Here is a 16,705-nt window from a genome sequence, read left to right on the forward strand (position 1 = left end):
CCTTAGAAGAAGAGCGTTGAGCAAAGAAAACATGCATCAGTGCTTTAGCCTCAGTAGTTTTAATCAACTCTTGGCATGCATTCCCTTCCTGCAAAATAAAACAATTTTTAAAAAATATACGTGAAGTCGGCATTAAGTGTGAAGAATTGTTGTGGCTATGGAGATAATTATGAGTTGATATGGTGGTTTTCTTATAATTGTCTCCAGAAAGATCATTTGTATATTAAACTAACTCGTAAGAGAGTTAGTTCAGATTCATTATCACTCTCACTTTTATTATTCTTGTGATAATCTTGCCTCAGAGCCACTTCGACACCCTCAGCAATCCTTATATGGCCTCAAAGGGTCTGCAATTATGGGTTGATGTCAAATTTAACTTTAGTCCAGAATTTGATAATTCATCTGACTGAGGTAACATTATGGATATATGTCTATGCCATATTGGCATCTATATCATCTTATACTGTGTATTTTGAGCTTACTGAACTATTAGTACTTTATACCTGCATTCTGTATTGCATCTCTTTCATTCAAATAGCTAAGTAAATTGTTTCTATTAGAAACTCCTTAACTCTTGCATCACATACAGCAAAAAGTTACAATTTCCAAATAGAAAATCTTGACATACTGTAGTTTCTGTTTGACTCTAGCAAGACTAAGTATTATATTGTCATGGGATTTTCAACTGTCTGTAACAAGCCATTTCTTCAATGATCAATTTCTATGACTCTTCCAAAATTGTTAAACTAAATATCTCTACACAATCTATAAAAGAAAAGCTGTAGTCTAACTTATAAGGATGATCAATTTGAACCTTTTGAACTGCTTGCACAGAACCATTAACTATTCCATCCTCCATCACATCCAACAATGTGAAGGGGTAATCAACATTAGCATACATCTGCTTTGCTTTAGCTCTGGCATTTCTCAAAATATTCAATGCCTCTGGTATCGATCCTAGCCTGTCTTCCCTGTGGAGAGATCGATGCCAAGGACGCTGACCTTCATAAATATCTAATGCCCACTTCCGAGCTGCATCAAGGAGTTCCTCATAAGCCACAATACTATCCACAAGTCCAACTTTATGTGCATCTTCAGAATTCAATGTTTTTGATGCCTGTTCAATACAAAACAAATAATGCATTAGTTATCATCAATTAAGCTCTTAATAAGCAAGATGAAAACATTTGAAAGAACAAAATTACACTTACCAGTAGCATGTCAATTGCCTTTTGAAGTCCAGTCAAGCGAGGCAATCTCTGTGTACCTGAACTCGTAGAAATACAAGCATGGACTATTTTACTAAACAAAGCAAAATAAATAGTTCTGATAAGCCAGAAATTCTGAGAAATCACCAGTGAATAGGTCATGCAATGGCGCCTATTAGCAGAAACTGTTTTTATGATCATACAAATATGGTGGCACATGCTCTGATGGAATTTATGATCAAGTATACTAGATAAGCCATATCATAAGCCTGCAGGTGCAGTGTTCCACATCACCCATGTAGGGAAAAAGACCATATTAGTGTAAAGATGATTACAGTTTTTCCAAATAACACATACACAAAGGTCTTTTTTTATCGAAACTAAGCATCTCATATTATACCAACGAGAGCAAAACAAGTTACAAGATGGAAATCACAATTGAGATTCCATTAGTATACCCAGAAAAGCAAGAAAAGGCAATCTTATTGAAATTGAGCATCTCATATCATACCAACAAGAACAAAACAAGTTACATCAGGGAAATCACATTAAAAGCAACAAAAACTAGTATCTTCACTCATGAACCACTTCCAAAGAGTCAATTTCATTTGGGGCCAGTTAGTAATCAATTAAGTGGAAGTTAATAAAATTTTAACTAGACAATGATTTACGTACTTAGCAACCTTTTTGGTAGATGAACCTAAATGGGGCATAGAAACATTGTTTCTAACTCAGCCCGTCTGTTGCTAGAACATTAATATGCCTTTTAATTGTGGTGGCCCAGAAATAAACATACAAGAATGATGTGATCCTTTCACATGGGACCCCCAGACTAATAATTTTCGATAACAATTATTATTGTCACTGGTCAATGTGAAGTAATAGCAGATCTATAACCACCTTTGAGTTCTTAGCCTAATGAGAAAGCAAGCTAAGGTAAAGAAGCTTCTGCAATCAAGAGCCACGTGATTTTCCACCAACTTCATCACATTGTAGAGCTTAACATTCCCCCAATAATCAAGAAAGCCCTAAGGGGAACAGGTTGTGAAGATTGTTTATGATGATATGTTTGCCAAGAGAACAAACAAAATCATCAAGGTAACTATGGACATACTGTTTAATAACTTGCAGAGTAATCGACCCATCAACTCCATTATGTGTTTTCAAGTGTTTTTATTTGTTGCCAGTTTTCATTGATTTTATGGAAAATAAATTAATCTCAACTCTCAGCCACTGAAACCTATGTTCAATGTTTTAGGCTTGGGGAATAGACAAAAAAGACAATGGCTTATTTTTATATCTACAGACCTAGATTTTGCCACCCTAATTCTGCCACTTTTTATCATTAATCCTACACTTAATTTCATCCTTAGTAATTCACTCTAACATCACCGTGTTGATTAATTAATTAATTGTACCATTTATCCCATCACATTCCATTAGCTAATTAAAAATTACTATTAGTTAGCTGATTCTTAATTAGGGACACATTTCTACTGTGTTCCCTGTCCCAACAGACAGGCCAGCTTCGGTAAGATCAGACAGTACACTATTGAAATCTCTAGTATATTCCCAGGCCCAACAGAGCCAAGCTCCAGTACTATTAAGTCTTTTTGAGAGAGAGACAAGGACTGGTTATGCTTCATTGTTTGAGATGGGCCTACCTCCTGATATGAGGTTTATGAATTTAATGACTGATTTATGGTTTCCTTGTTCAAGAAAAACACAGTTCTAGCATTGATATTCTTGTCAGATCTGAATGTTACCAATCTATCAGAATTTGAGTTGTCATATTTTATTATGGAGTTAGATTATTTAGCTAGAGTGATCCCAAATTACTGCTTTCTAAGAGATGCCTATCCTAATTATATTTTCATGATATTCTTTTTCCACCCAAAGACCCATTGGATTCCATTGCTAACTTAAGTGGCATGTGAAGGTACTGTTACAGTCAGAGAAAAGTCGCCTATTGACATTGTGCATGCAGGTATCCTGTGGCACAGTCCATAACATTGATGACAGAGAGATGGTGCAAATTACAGTGAACTAACAAAGTCATCTTGAGCTTTTAAAAGTGACAGTGATGGTGAAGATAGAAAACATGAAATTTGAAAAAAAAAAAATGTTAGTGGTGCTCCAACAAAAGGCAAATCAAAGGACAATACAAATCTATCCATAGAGAAAGAAAATCAACAACTAACAATAAAGTCAGAAATGGGAAAATTGCTAAAACCGTGGGAAATGCAAGCACCTAATGACCAATTCTTGAAGCAGAGAAATGCACAATATTGGGTCATAGGACTAAGAAAAAATTGTTCAAGACTACATCACCTCATTTTTAACTAATTGTGGAATGTGACTGAATATGGACCAAATCTGGGCACGGACCATCTTACAACTTTTAGGGATCCTTCAACGCCGGTGGAAACTATCAGCTGTGATCACTGATGCTATTGCACTTGCATAGTTTTTGGTGATTATAAAGCAAGAGCTGACACTTCTACAGGGTGATTGAACGTTGGCATGTTTATTAGTTCATATATATAATTGCTTGGTCTTTTACCAAGTTATTCCAAGTAATCTAGGAGTAAGAGATATGATAAATCAAGAGTTACATAGGTGAAAGATACATAAAACGTGGAACTATAAAGAATTTATGCATTTAAATTATTCTTGATTTCAAATGATATAAGCTCATTAGCACTGACAAATATCTCTCTTTAGTAGTCTTCCCTCATTATGCTTATGTCTCTCATGCTTTTGCACGTGTTTACTTCCAAAAAGCTTGTGTGTGTGTGTATAATCACCCAAATACACATAAATATCAACAAATATAAGATTTCCAATGAAATAAGCAATTTGATTGTGACATCCATTCTCTAATTTACCATATTTCAGTACACGATTTTAGATTAACTGAAGCCTTTGAGATCATTACAAATAAAACATTGCAATTTCTAAAAGAAGAGTTTCAGGCAAAACAGGACAGTTCATGGTGTTTGTAAATTCTGAATTGTTAACTGAAAAAACATGTGTATCATTGCACCCAAAGTAAAGATTGCCATGCAGCAGAAGTTTATCACATCCATAAATATGAAAGTTCAAGATTTACAGAGAGAAAAGAGTAATAGGCGTACCCCCAAGCCCAGGGATGATGCCAAGTTGAAGTTCAACAAGACCAAGTTGAACTTTGGGCACAGTGATGCGTGCATTGCAAGCCTGTAAGGTAAATTCTATCAGAAAAGATTTCTCTAAACTAATATCCTACAAATTCCCACAAACAAACAAATACCATAGAAAAGAAAATTACAGATGGATACAGGGCCGAAATATAGAGTTGCTTTAGTAAGAATAGCACAGACACTCAAAACAGCACTAACAAGTTGCATCAATTGAAGGTTATGTGAAATATCAAAGAATTGAATGCTTACTTATGACCAGTTAAACAATTACAGAAGTACTGTACTAAAGAACTACCATCACTACTGAACTCACAGATCTACAGAATTCAGGTGTCCCTCACAGCATAGCAACTTATGGCACAAAGGATCTACCCAGCCCTGAACCAGCAGTGAAGAGAAAGCGTTTGTGCCCCTCCTCAAAATGATTGAGCCCTTAGTTGGGAGGGGAGAAACCTCAGTCAATGGGGAGAGGGCTCAAACAACAAGAGAGGACTCTATCAAAGGAAGAACACTTCGTAGATTGACCAAATCTCCAAAGTGTACTCAACCTTTAGGTTTCTACGGCATAGATAGTAAATGTCATGCCATCAAACATGATTGGAAGCCAAATTTTCTATAAAAATCATGTACACTGATATAAATATCTTAGCTTGGGAATCTAGATTTCTTCTGAAGAACTCCAAGGTGTCGATAAGGCTTTTTACAATTGTCGCCAACATTATTTAGCTCAAAATAGAAATAATGCTAATGCTCTTGTTTCTGGATTCAATTGTGTGTAAATTTTTAACTTCAACATTTCAAATCACACTCCATGATTCATCACCACAATGCAAGAGAGTAGTAGGAAAAGGAAAGATGACAGGAGGCAGACCTAGGAGACAATTAAAAGAGAAAGGAAGGAGAGAGATATTTTTATTTTTATTAGCTAAAAACAGAAATGTTATTTTGTCTGAAAACAGAAATATTATTTGTCTTCATAGTAATGTGGAAGTTACAACTTGTAAGCACGGTGGAATTGTTCTAATATTCCTTCTTTTTTGAATAGTCAAACATTGATTTTTATTCAGTCCATGAAAAGTTACCAATTACCATACTATTGCAAGTACTTAACTGAAAAAATCTAAAACTGCAATTAATTTATCAGAAAATTTGAAAGTGATTTTACAATTTCATGGACCATCTAAATAAGAACAAGACGATTTCTTTATGTAGGATACTTTTTAGGATTATACTTGAATTCCTGCTAGTCTGGTGATAAGTACTGATTGTGTTTCTAGACCCTTTCTTCTACTCATGCAATGGATTTGTTTAAAAAGAGCCATCCAAGGAGCTAGAACATCTCCCTAATATGTAGTTTGACATGATTCCTTTTTCTAACATAAATATTGCCAAGCATGAGAAATAGCATAGCAACATATTGTGATGTATCCCAAAAATAAGGATAATATTATGAAAATGCTCTAATATGAGATACCATTGCCAACTCCAAGCCACCACCAAGTGCAAAGCCTTCAATTGCAGCAACTACAGGCTTTGGTCCTCCTGTTAAGAGAATTGAACATTGGTTAAGCAAAATCAGAACAAACAAATTAATTTGTAAATAGTTGAATAAATCTTCAACCACAATGGGAAAATTTCAGCATACCTTCAATGATATCATTGACAAGAGTATATCCAGGTACAAGTAATGGTTCACCCATAGATCCTATTAGAAAAAAAGAAATAGTTGCAATAAGAAAGCATTTTCAAAGAACAAAATTTATACTTGTCAGCTCTGCAAATTTTTTAAATTTCATTATCTTTATTAAAAAGTTTAAAATTTTCTGAAGATTTAACTTACTATATTTTTAACACTCTACTCTCTACTACAACAAGCATTGAGAATATCAATAGTATATTTAAAAGTACCTAAGGACTCTAGTGCATAACACAATTCGTAAATTAAGCAATTTATGAATGAACATGGCATCCTATCAATTTATAACACGAAGTCTCAGAGCACACACATCGATCTAGTCTATAAAGTGTATTTTTACAAGAAACTTTCCATCTGCAATAAGAGTCTTATATTTCCTCCCAGGAACAGCAATTGGATTTCAAGCCTATCTGCAGATGTCAGAGTACATTTCTCTGTGAAAGATTACCTTATTTCAAATTACAAACCCCAAGAACTCAATGGTGACGGAAAAGTAATATTGGATTAATACATTTTTACTATCAGTCTTTCAGTATTGTTACGTAGCACATATTTATAACCTGATTTTAATTTTTTTGATAAATTATTAAATTGTAATCAGATGTGAATCCAAACCATTAATGTTCTCAACATATTGTACACTGCCACAAAAAGCTGCATTCCAAAAATAAGATAATAAAAAGAGCTGAAAAGCATTACAATTTATTATCATCACCATCATCATGACTATAATTATGATAACAATTGTAATTATGATTATGCTCATTATTATGATTATTATTATCACTGTTATCAGCGGCAGCTACCACCACTACAACTGCTACAACTACCACTACTACTGCTACCACAACAACTATGACTATGACTACTCCTACAACTACAACTACTACAACCACTATCACTGCCACTACCACTGCCATGACCACAACCACAACCATGACCACCAGTACCACTAGTACCACCACTACGACCACCGCTGCGACTACCAGTACTACTACTACAACTATAATGACCATCACTAACATTATCACCACCACCACCACCACTACAACTACTACTACCACCACCACTACCACTACTACTCCTACCACTACCACTACCACTACTATTAGAAAATATTTATAAATTTACTACAAAGAGCTATGTACATATGGCTTTAGGCTGCAAGCCAAAATATGAGGATGGAGTAATCAATCTGAGAAATTATTTTGTGCATCACCCACCATATACAGGAACTTGCAAAAGTCCCCATCTGAAATAGAGCTGACATCGTGATCCTTAAACTAGCAGGACCCAAACCAATGATTTGACCTACACTTCTCAAGCATTTGAGCATACATATAAGCTTCACTGTATTACATGACTATCATACTTTCAATAACTAAAAAAATCGAGTTAAAAATAAAAAGCTGCCGTAGCCAACACATTTTCTTATACTTTGACTGAAAAAAAGACCACTAGCTGGTTCAAAGAATAGATAGAACAGATTTCTTCCTAAAAGCTATAAAACATTCCACTGAGATTCTTTCTGAATCAAAAATGCTGCACCATCAACAGCAGCAGTGGCGGCAGCGGCAGCTAACACCACTACTACAACTACGAGCACAACTACAATTACGACTACCACTACCATGACCATGACCACAACCACTACCACTACCACCACCATGACTACTACTCGACAATATTTATCAATTTACTACAAAGAGCTATGTACATATTCGTTTAGGCTGCAACCAAAATACGGGGATGGAGCAATCAATATGAGACATTATTTTGTGCATCACCCACCATATACAGCAACCTGCAAAAGTCCCCATTTGAAATAGAATTGACATCATGATCCTTAAACTAGCAAGACCCAAACCAACAATTTAATCTACACTTCTCAAGAATTTGAGCATGCATATAAGCTGCAATGTATTACATGACGATAATATTTTCAATATCTAAAAAAATCCTATATCCTCTTTCCCAGACTTAAATAAATGCTGCCTTAGCCAACCCAATATCTTATACTCTGACTTTAAAAAAGGCCACTAGCTGGTCCAAAGAATAGATAGAACAGATTTCTTCCTAAAAGCTATAAAACATTTCACTAAGATTCTTTTTGAATAAAAAAATCATACCATCAATGAGCCCTTGATGTACTACTGAAGTTGAGTGGCTTTGAACTAAGTTGGTTCTAAGATGGATTCCAGTACGGATTCTAGGTTTTGGTATGTGATACAGCGAACTTTTTCCCTTGGTTCCATACGTATGAATGTATGTATGTACATATTTTATATGTATGTATGTATGCATTTTTTTTAACAAAAAAGAGTGTAAATGCTTTCATAAATCACACTATATTGTATTTTACTAAAATCATGACATTTGATCTTTAGCAATATTATACTTTTGGTTGTTTTTAAGATAATTCTCTAAGTTGACAGTCTGGGTTCCAGTCCCAAACTAATCAATTCCCTTTTGTAACAAGAGAAGCCAATAACTAGTAGGCACTAGGAGTGGAAGCCTTAAGTGGAGTTGAGGAACAATGCTCCTTATGAGGTTTAGGGGCAACACCCTGCAATTAGGTCAAGGAATAGCACCCTGTGCAGGGGTCTACGGGCAACAATCCAATGGGATTGAAGTATAGTGCCCCTCTAGGGGTTTGGAAGCAACACCCCCAACAAAGTTGAGGGGTAGCACCTCTTGTGAGAGACTAGAGGCAACACCCCTAGCAGAGTCAAGTGGCTGTGCCCCTTATGGGGTTCGAGGGCAATGTTCCAGGCCAACAAACCCAAATTAAGGTCTTTGAAACCACATGGACCTTCATGTCACCCACCATTTTCACAAATTATTACTTAATGACAAAATTAGGTATTTGGGACATTCTTGCTAATAGAAATTTATTTAATTTTTAGTTTGGATGGCCCTTGGGTTTGCCCAAGAGAAGCTTGGGTGTGCCCAAGATCCCATGCAAGCACCCATAGAAAACTAAATGTGACCGAACGAGAGCCTAAGCATACCCAAGCCACTCCTATAACAAGACCAATTTCCACATCCATGTGCTATGGGCTCAAGACCCCTAGGGGGCATACTTGATAACATAGGTTTTATATGACCCACTGGAGATCAAGTCTTGTTGACTGTAAGGCATTGACATTATAAGGAATCAAGTCAGGATCGTTCCCTGAGTGAATTTGGCAGAATAGATATACCTCAATACTTGGCTCTTTTTTGAAGAGATTTTAGCCTAAAAGCCAGTGCTCCTGTACTAGGTAGCTAAAAGTTCTTTATGAATGATATAAAATGCTCTGTCAAGAAGAAGAAAGTTGTAACATTCAGAAAAATTCTAATGTCAAATAATATGGACTTGTCATCATGCACTTTACAGCAATTATTTTGCAGGAAACGTCACTTCTTAAAAATGGCCAAGCTTTTGTTTGAGCTAATATTTTTATCAAGGCATAAAAGTTGGAAGAATGAGATGTTAGTTGCCAAAAGTATTATAAATTGTGTTATAGGATATCAAGCTGCATTGTTATTTCAAATTTGTTAAGACATGATTCAGCACTTATTGTTTCCATTTTTATTGATTATTGTATATGGTTAATGTTGGGTTGAAATTTTTGTACGTGTTATAGTATCAGAATATTAGGACAGTACACCATTGCAGCCACATATTAGAAAGCAAGGTAGATATGTTATTAATTTGTATTCTTAAACATACTTTCTTTGTCACTTCTTATTCCTTTATGATATTTACTGATTCTTTTTGTAAATAACTATAGTAATAAATCATGAAATGTTTGACGGAGAATACAAATATCTGGCACATGAACTGTGGTTTATTTGCATGCAACTCTTTAGGTTTCTTATCTGAAGACACTGGTCCTAAGTTTGCGCTTTCAAATATTTCTGAATCTGAGTCATTTTTTTATTTTTTTGAAGGTTTATAGCACCTAAAAGATGGTACTTTTCTACTGGATGCACGCCCAGATGAAATCTTCAACCTCAAATGCCAAGTATAAGATACATTAAGAATTCTGAGAAGAATTGCGGCTTCGTACTTCACATCTTGCCATTTTAAACATATCATCCACCATTAGCAATGTTAGATTTCCTATTACCATTTCAAAGGAAGCAGACAAAGGCAACAAGGTTTAAATATTTTTGTTTTCCCAGGGTTGTTTTTTTCTACCACATGAACAACTTTAAGCCTTATACAACATCAACATGACAATTCCAATATCCTTGACCAATTGATCTCTCTACAAAACATAGTTGCATAAAAAATACAAATTGAAAACTTAAAAATAGTGTTATAATGACAACTGACTTAGATTCGAAATATGAAAGATACAGAGCCTCCAAAATATAATGTTATCTACTAAGTTGAAAGCATTGTCAAAGATGCCAAAGTAAGATTTGAAACTGCAATCCCTTTCTTACCTGCATCTTGGAGCTTTTGGAATCCCCTGATATCTCCTCCGCCACAAAACTTTCCATTTGCTCCTAAAACGAAATAACACAAATAACCAGTAATATTAATAGAAAAAGAAATAGATTCAACTTCAAAACTCATTTTCTATTTCCCCTGCATGATTACAATGGTGAGAGATGCAATGTAATGATCCCATCTTTTGGCCTTCACATTCTCCAAAATCTAAGTGGAGGATAAGAAAAATTAAAGTCATTCAATTAAAAATTAAAAGGTGACTTTGTATTTAATTAATTTAATTATTAATTACAAGGGAGTAGCTTCTAGGATATGTATTAATTATTGGAAGGACGGAAGCCTCTCATGATTTAATTAATTATTGTCAGGGAGGAATTTCTAGGGTATGCATTAATTATTGGAAGGAGGAAGCTTCTAGCTCTTGCAATTAATTAATGTTTTAGTTCCTTCCAGAAGGATGAAGAAAAAGATAAATAGGGCTGAAAGTCTCATTGTTGAGCATGAGATTATTGTATCAGATGATTATGACTTGCATTTGATAAGAGCTTGGATGTGTGAATCACACTCCTTTTTTGGCAATAGAGGACGTTCATTCTCTGTTGTAACATTCTAGACGTCATTCCCTTAGGGTTTGGCCTTTGGAATACATCTCTTTGTACTTGATTGCAGCATTTTTAGAATTAATATAATTTCAATAGTTGGTTTAGCTTTTGGGCATTCCTGGGTGTCCATTACAGTGGTATCAGAGCTATTTCTAGGGTAACCATTACAGTAGTATCAGAGCTATTTCTAGGGTAACCATTACAGTGGTATCAGAGCTATTTCTAGGGTAACCATTACAGTGGTATCAGAGCTATAAGTCCTACCATCCTGTGGAGATCATATAGATAGCCGGATAAAGGGAAAAGTGTTTGAAAAAATGTATATTAGTCCAGATCAAGATGTGATGTTCAGACAGTTATTGGGTACATTGGAGAAGGGGCAACGTATGCAACAGGAGCAGAAGAGGCGAATGGATATGATGTTGCAGCTTATGGCTAGATAGATGGGCATCAACATTGATGATTTGTATGTTGCTCCAGAGCAAAAGGTAGTTGATTTCTCAAGTGGGATCGAGACACGTATAGAGCCAACCAATTATGATGTTGGTGATATGGGTATTTCAGCGAAATCAGTAGAAACATGTGTGCAAAGTCAGGAGACCACATATGAAGCTTTGTCGGGAGATGGTGTTGCAGTAATAGAGGGATTAGGAGAACATGAGGATACTATCATATCAGCAACCACTTATGTGTCAGTTGAACCATCCAATGAGGAGTTTAATGGTATAAATGCAGTGGTTGATGTATTTTCTAATGAAGCCACACATGTTGATGATTATGAGTTTTCATCAACTACAAATTCGGTTCAATTTTTTGTTGCAGCAGTTAATGTTGTTCCTATGTCCATATATTTTGATGCGACAACACCTATTGTTGATACAATTAGCACGAGTACATATGGTTCACCTGTAGCTACATCTTTTTCAATGCATGATGGTGATGATATGCATTCTAGTCCAATATATATTATGTGGATGGATACAGGAAAGAAGACGTTTCATAGATCTTCTATGGAGTTGCCTTATGGTGACATTCTGACTTCATCAGCACAAGTTTTGAATGCTAGGCTACATGGGTTGGTCCTGATGATGCGGGTTTGCAGTTGGTTTAACTTCCATATGGATATCACATATTGGGATCCAGGTGGAGGTTAGAGTTCATTATGTTACTTAATTGCTTGAGGACAAGCAATTTCAAGGAGGGCAGATTTGTAATGATCCCATCTTTTGGCCTTCACATTCTCCAAAATCTAAGTGGAGGATAAGAAAAATTAAAGTCATTCAATTAAAAATTAAAAGGTGACTTTGTATTTAATTAATTTAATTATTAATTACAAGGGAGTAGCTTCTAGGGTATGTATTAATTATTGGAAGGACGGAAGCCTCTCATAATTTAATTAATTATTGTCAGGGAGGAATTTCTAGGGTATGCATTAATTATTGGAAGGAGGAAGCTTCTAGCTCTTGCAATTAATTAATGTTTTAGTTCCTTCCAGAAGGATGAAGAAAAGGATAAATAGGGCTGAAAGTCTCATTGTTGAGCATGGGATTATTGTATTAGATGATTATGACTTGCATTTGATAAGAGCTTGGATGTGTGAATCACACTCCTTTTTTGGCAATAGAGGACGTTCATTCTCTGTTGTAACATTCTAGACGTCATTCCCTTAGGGTTTGGCCTTTGGAATACATCTCTTTGTACTTGATTGCAGCATTTTTAGAATTAATATAATTTCAATAGTTGGTTTAGCTTTTGGGCATTCCTGGGTGTCCATTACAGTGGTATCAGAGCTATTTCTAGGGTAACCATTACATGCAAAGCACTGAGAATTGTCCTCGTGTTATTAACAAATGCACCAGTGTGCAATAGGCAGCTTATTGATCATTTATTGTTTCTCTAAGAATAGATGATGGTGAGGATGCATATTAATATCCAGTGTCCATAGATGCATAAACGACCTTTCAGCTTAAGTGTTATCATTGAATATAACTTATCAAGCACATTAATTACAATTTATAGGTATCTCTGATATGAACCAAAAGTGCAAAGGATAAATATTAAAGATACGAAAGTAATGGCTTTAAGATTGAAGATGTCAATGCAAGAATTGTTGTCTATCTCTATCTGCCCCCTCTACCTTTAAGAATAAAAACTTTCTATCCCGCTAAAAACTACTTATGCTTGTTATTTTAGTAAAAAATTATAGCTGCACTATTATAAAGCTCATTCCCATGATAGATAGGAAAAGAGGATGACAAGAGAATTCAGTTTGACTAAAAGTCATAGACAAACATCTCATTCTTTATAAAAAAGTTCAATTTATCTGCAGAAAATTTCAGAATCCCCTTGGGAGATCTCCTCAAGTCAATTGAACCATAGTCAATTGAAATATGTGTTATTAACACCATAGTTAGAAAACTCAGCAGACTCGCAAGTCCTATGGCTAGCCAAGTTGACTCACCCCAGACTCGGGAGCCAAGACCCTGGCAAGTCCAAGTTAAGGACTCGCGATTTTTTAGGAAGGACTCCTGAAGTTTTAGGAAATGCCAAAAACAGACTTAAGACCCCCCATTTTTTATTTTTCTTTGCCAAGTCCTAGGCAAGTTTTTTGCCTAGTCCCGAGTCCGCTTCAAGTCCAAGTTCCAAACTATGGATAACACAACTCTGAATATATTACTCTAGGGGCTGACTCCCCTACAACTGCTTGATGTGTGTGCCCTATTGCTATACCTGAAAGCACTCTTGTTTTAGCAAAAAAATTGATAACAGAGAAAGTTACACATACAATTTGAGGATACGATTCCTCATGAAGAAAATAACAAACCATAATGTGAACAAAATTTTTTAACTGCAAAGCAGAATTGGAACAACTCCAAGGCGATCACATACAACTCCCAATCAATGCCAACAATTGTGGCAAATCCGTGCAGTCATAGGATGAGATAACAAATTAGACTCTTGTAGGTTCACGTCTATATCAAACTTTATGTAAATTATGGAAACTGAATGGTCCAAAAGAAGGCAACCAAAGATATTACTGTCTTAATTTGAGAGCAAAGACCAACAACGGAAATCCACATTAACCTCTCACTGATAAGCAATGTGAATGGATAGGTTATTACATATTCACACTAAATGCACATGGATAGCTGAATTCTCACTTTCTGGTACTCCTGGTATAAATGAATTGGCAAGGTCCCTTTCCATCCCAAGCTTGGTTGTAAGGTTGAAAGTTTGAAACCAAAGTTGTATTAAGTACAAAGAATATGAATCAGAAAGAGTGATATATTAGAATGTTAATCAATGAGTGTAGGCAGAATTCCTCACTTCTGACATAGTTTGTGGAAATTTAGTTTAATTCAATATTAAAAAGCTGAATTAGTTCATCTTTTGTCAAAAACTTTCATTAAGGAGATCTGAAATCCTCATAGATTTTGTTTTTGATTCTAATGGTTCAAGCCTTCCACAATAAAATTCTGATTAATCTTTTACATTGTCCATGGCTGAAGAGTGATTACGAAGTTCTCCTTCATTAATTTAAAAATTGAATAATTTATTATTGGCAGCTTACACTGCTTCTGTCAAACGATGTCATTTAAACTAGACTCTTAACAAATTTAGGCCACCGTCTATGGATTGTCATGTTTTCCTAGAATTCCTGGTAACATGCATCAAAAAATGGCCAGAAATCCTGCTTATGGATCTCGTTAAGAATTATTTCAGATATAGAAAAGCAGGGGGAAAAAAAAGACAATATTTCATGGAATTTGGTAGAATTTAACTACCAAAAAAAGAGCTTCAATATAAAAAGTGCAAAATTCTAATCCATGCGCATGTGAATTGGGAAGGTTTAGTTCACTCCCGAGCTTGGCCATGAGGTCGAGACCTAGGAGTCCAGATCTTGACCAATATATAATGTAACTGAAAATAACTTTTTTTGGGAAAGTCACAAGCACTGACCATTCCTTTATCAGAACTTAAAGCTAGAAAAAGAGTGGAACAAAGACTAAAGTGAATTTGCAGTGCTAATCTAGATCCACTCTATTAGCACCTGAAAGGTAATTCATACACTTTAATCACGCTGCCGAGCATACCTCTGAGCACGATAGCTTTAACTTCTGGATCCGTATGAAGCCGAGTGAAAGTCCTGTACAAGCCATTCTGAACTGCAAAATTCGAGAGGAAAAAATTGTAAACTTGACTAATTGTGATTTCCGGGATAAACATTCAAGAACAAATATGTATACAACTGTGTTGAGCCTTTCACTCTCCAAACCCCTCTTCAGGGACAGTTCGGTTTAAAACGACCTTGGGCGGAAAACGCTCAACGCTGTTGCATCCAAATACGTTCTTGGAACGAGCAATTTATAAAAACAAAACAAATCAGTCTCCCGAACATTAATTTAAAAAGATACCATCGCCTTTCAAATGGTATACACTGCATGTTCAACAATTTAATATACTTGAACTTAAATAAGTGTTAAATTTTAAAGCAAGATTCACAAAGCTTAACTGATCATCCTCATCTAAGCTTGAATCAGATAAATTGACCACAATTATCAAGAAAAAGACTGCAGAGCAAATAATGTGGAAAATTAACGTTAATTACCTTCATTGCCAATAGCGTTAACTGGAGGGTAATCAACTGTGACAACTGCAACGCCATCTGCACCTTTGTCCACTGTCACTTTGGCAATCGCCATTTTTGAAGGAGTAGGAGGAATCGAACCCTGGATCGAAGCTTAACTAGTCTGGATTACAAACAACGAAAAGAAATAGAATTTGAAAGAGATCCAAGTAGGGAACAAACTGACGAATAAGTTGGCATTCGACAGTATATATAGCCGTCGATGTCTAGATTTCAGAATTAATAGTAAGCCCTGGTCAAGTCAGAGCTGAGGTGACCCTTCTCAGGCATTCAAATTCTCCTTCCACAACTGGTCAATTTGTCAATTGACTCCAGACACTTTTCGTACAGTGTCGGTAGTGGATCTTGTTCTTGTGATGGGCTGAATCTAAACGTGGTTATAATATGTATTGATGTAGGCGGGCTGTCTTGACAACGTGTCTGAACATAAGTATTTTAGCATTGACGCCTTTTAATAGTAAAAGCTCCAAAAGATGTTTGTTTCTATGAAATTGCGGATTGGATGACGACAGACGCGAAATTCTAGCAATTGTGCGTTTTGGAATTTAACATTTAACCATAAAATCACTTCTTAATTTTCAAGGTTTTAAATTGCTTTAAAGGAGATTTACGAAAAAAAATTGAACTACTAGCAGTTACAAATGGTTATGGTGATAGTAACAACTATTTTTAGCCTTGTGGACTTTAAAATTTTATCTATCTATCTATCTATCTACATAAATTAAATGTCAAGTTGATTGAGAGAGTTAGTTTTTCAATTTTCACACAATTATTAAATCCAAATAATATCTAGTTTTAAAAATCTTATTAATATTTTTCCATAGACTAAATATCATTGTAATCAATTTTCTTTAACTCTTATTAAAAAATATTATCTCCACCAATTACAATTCAATAATTCTATTATCTAAATTTTCTAATACAA

The 16,705-nt window shown here is 35.3% G+C and overlaps 1 protein-coding gene across 1 annotated transcript in view; it reads right to left on the minus strand.

Moving 5' to 3' along the window:
- Positions 1-16,353, minus strand: part of LOC149575946 (peroxisomal fatty acid beta-oxidation multifunctional protein AIM1-like) — a 43,498-nt gene extending 27,145 nt beyond the window's left edge. Inside the window, exons 1-9 of the mRNA XM_089816061.1 lie at positions 15,742-16,353; positions 15,227-15,298; positions 10,524-10,586; positions 6,036-6,095; positions 5,865-5,932; positions 4,346-4,427; positions 1,212-1,267; positions 815-1,117; positions 2-88 (exon numbers count right to left, since the gene is read on the minus strand). Coding sequence (XP_089672187.1) covers positions 2-88; positions 815-1,117; positions 1,212-1,267; positions 4,346-4,427; positions 5,865-5,932; positions 6,036-6,095; positions 10,524-10,586; positions 15,227-15,298; positions 15,742-15,835 — 885 coding nt within the window. The 5' untranslated portion in view covers positions 15,836-16,353. The remainder of the gene's footprint in view (position 1; positions 89-814; positions 1,118-1,211; positions 1,268-4,345; positions 4,428-5,864; positions 5,933-6,035; positions 6,096-10,523; positions 10,587-15,226; positions 15,299-15,741) is intronic.
- Positions 16,354-16,705: the final 352 nt, after the last annotated feature.

This window comes from Cupressus sempervirens, chromosome 1, assembly GCF_028749045.1.
Source record: "Cupressus sempervirens isolate cs-2001-9-10 chromosome 1, ASM2874904v1, whole genome shotgun sequence".
Classification (NCBI taxonomy): domain Eukaryota; kingdom Viridiplantae; phylum Streptophyta; class Pinopsida; order Cupressales; family Cupressaceae; genus Cupressus; species Cupressus sempervirens.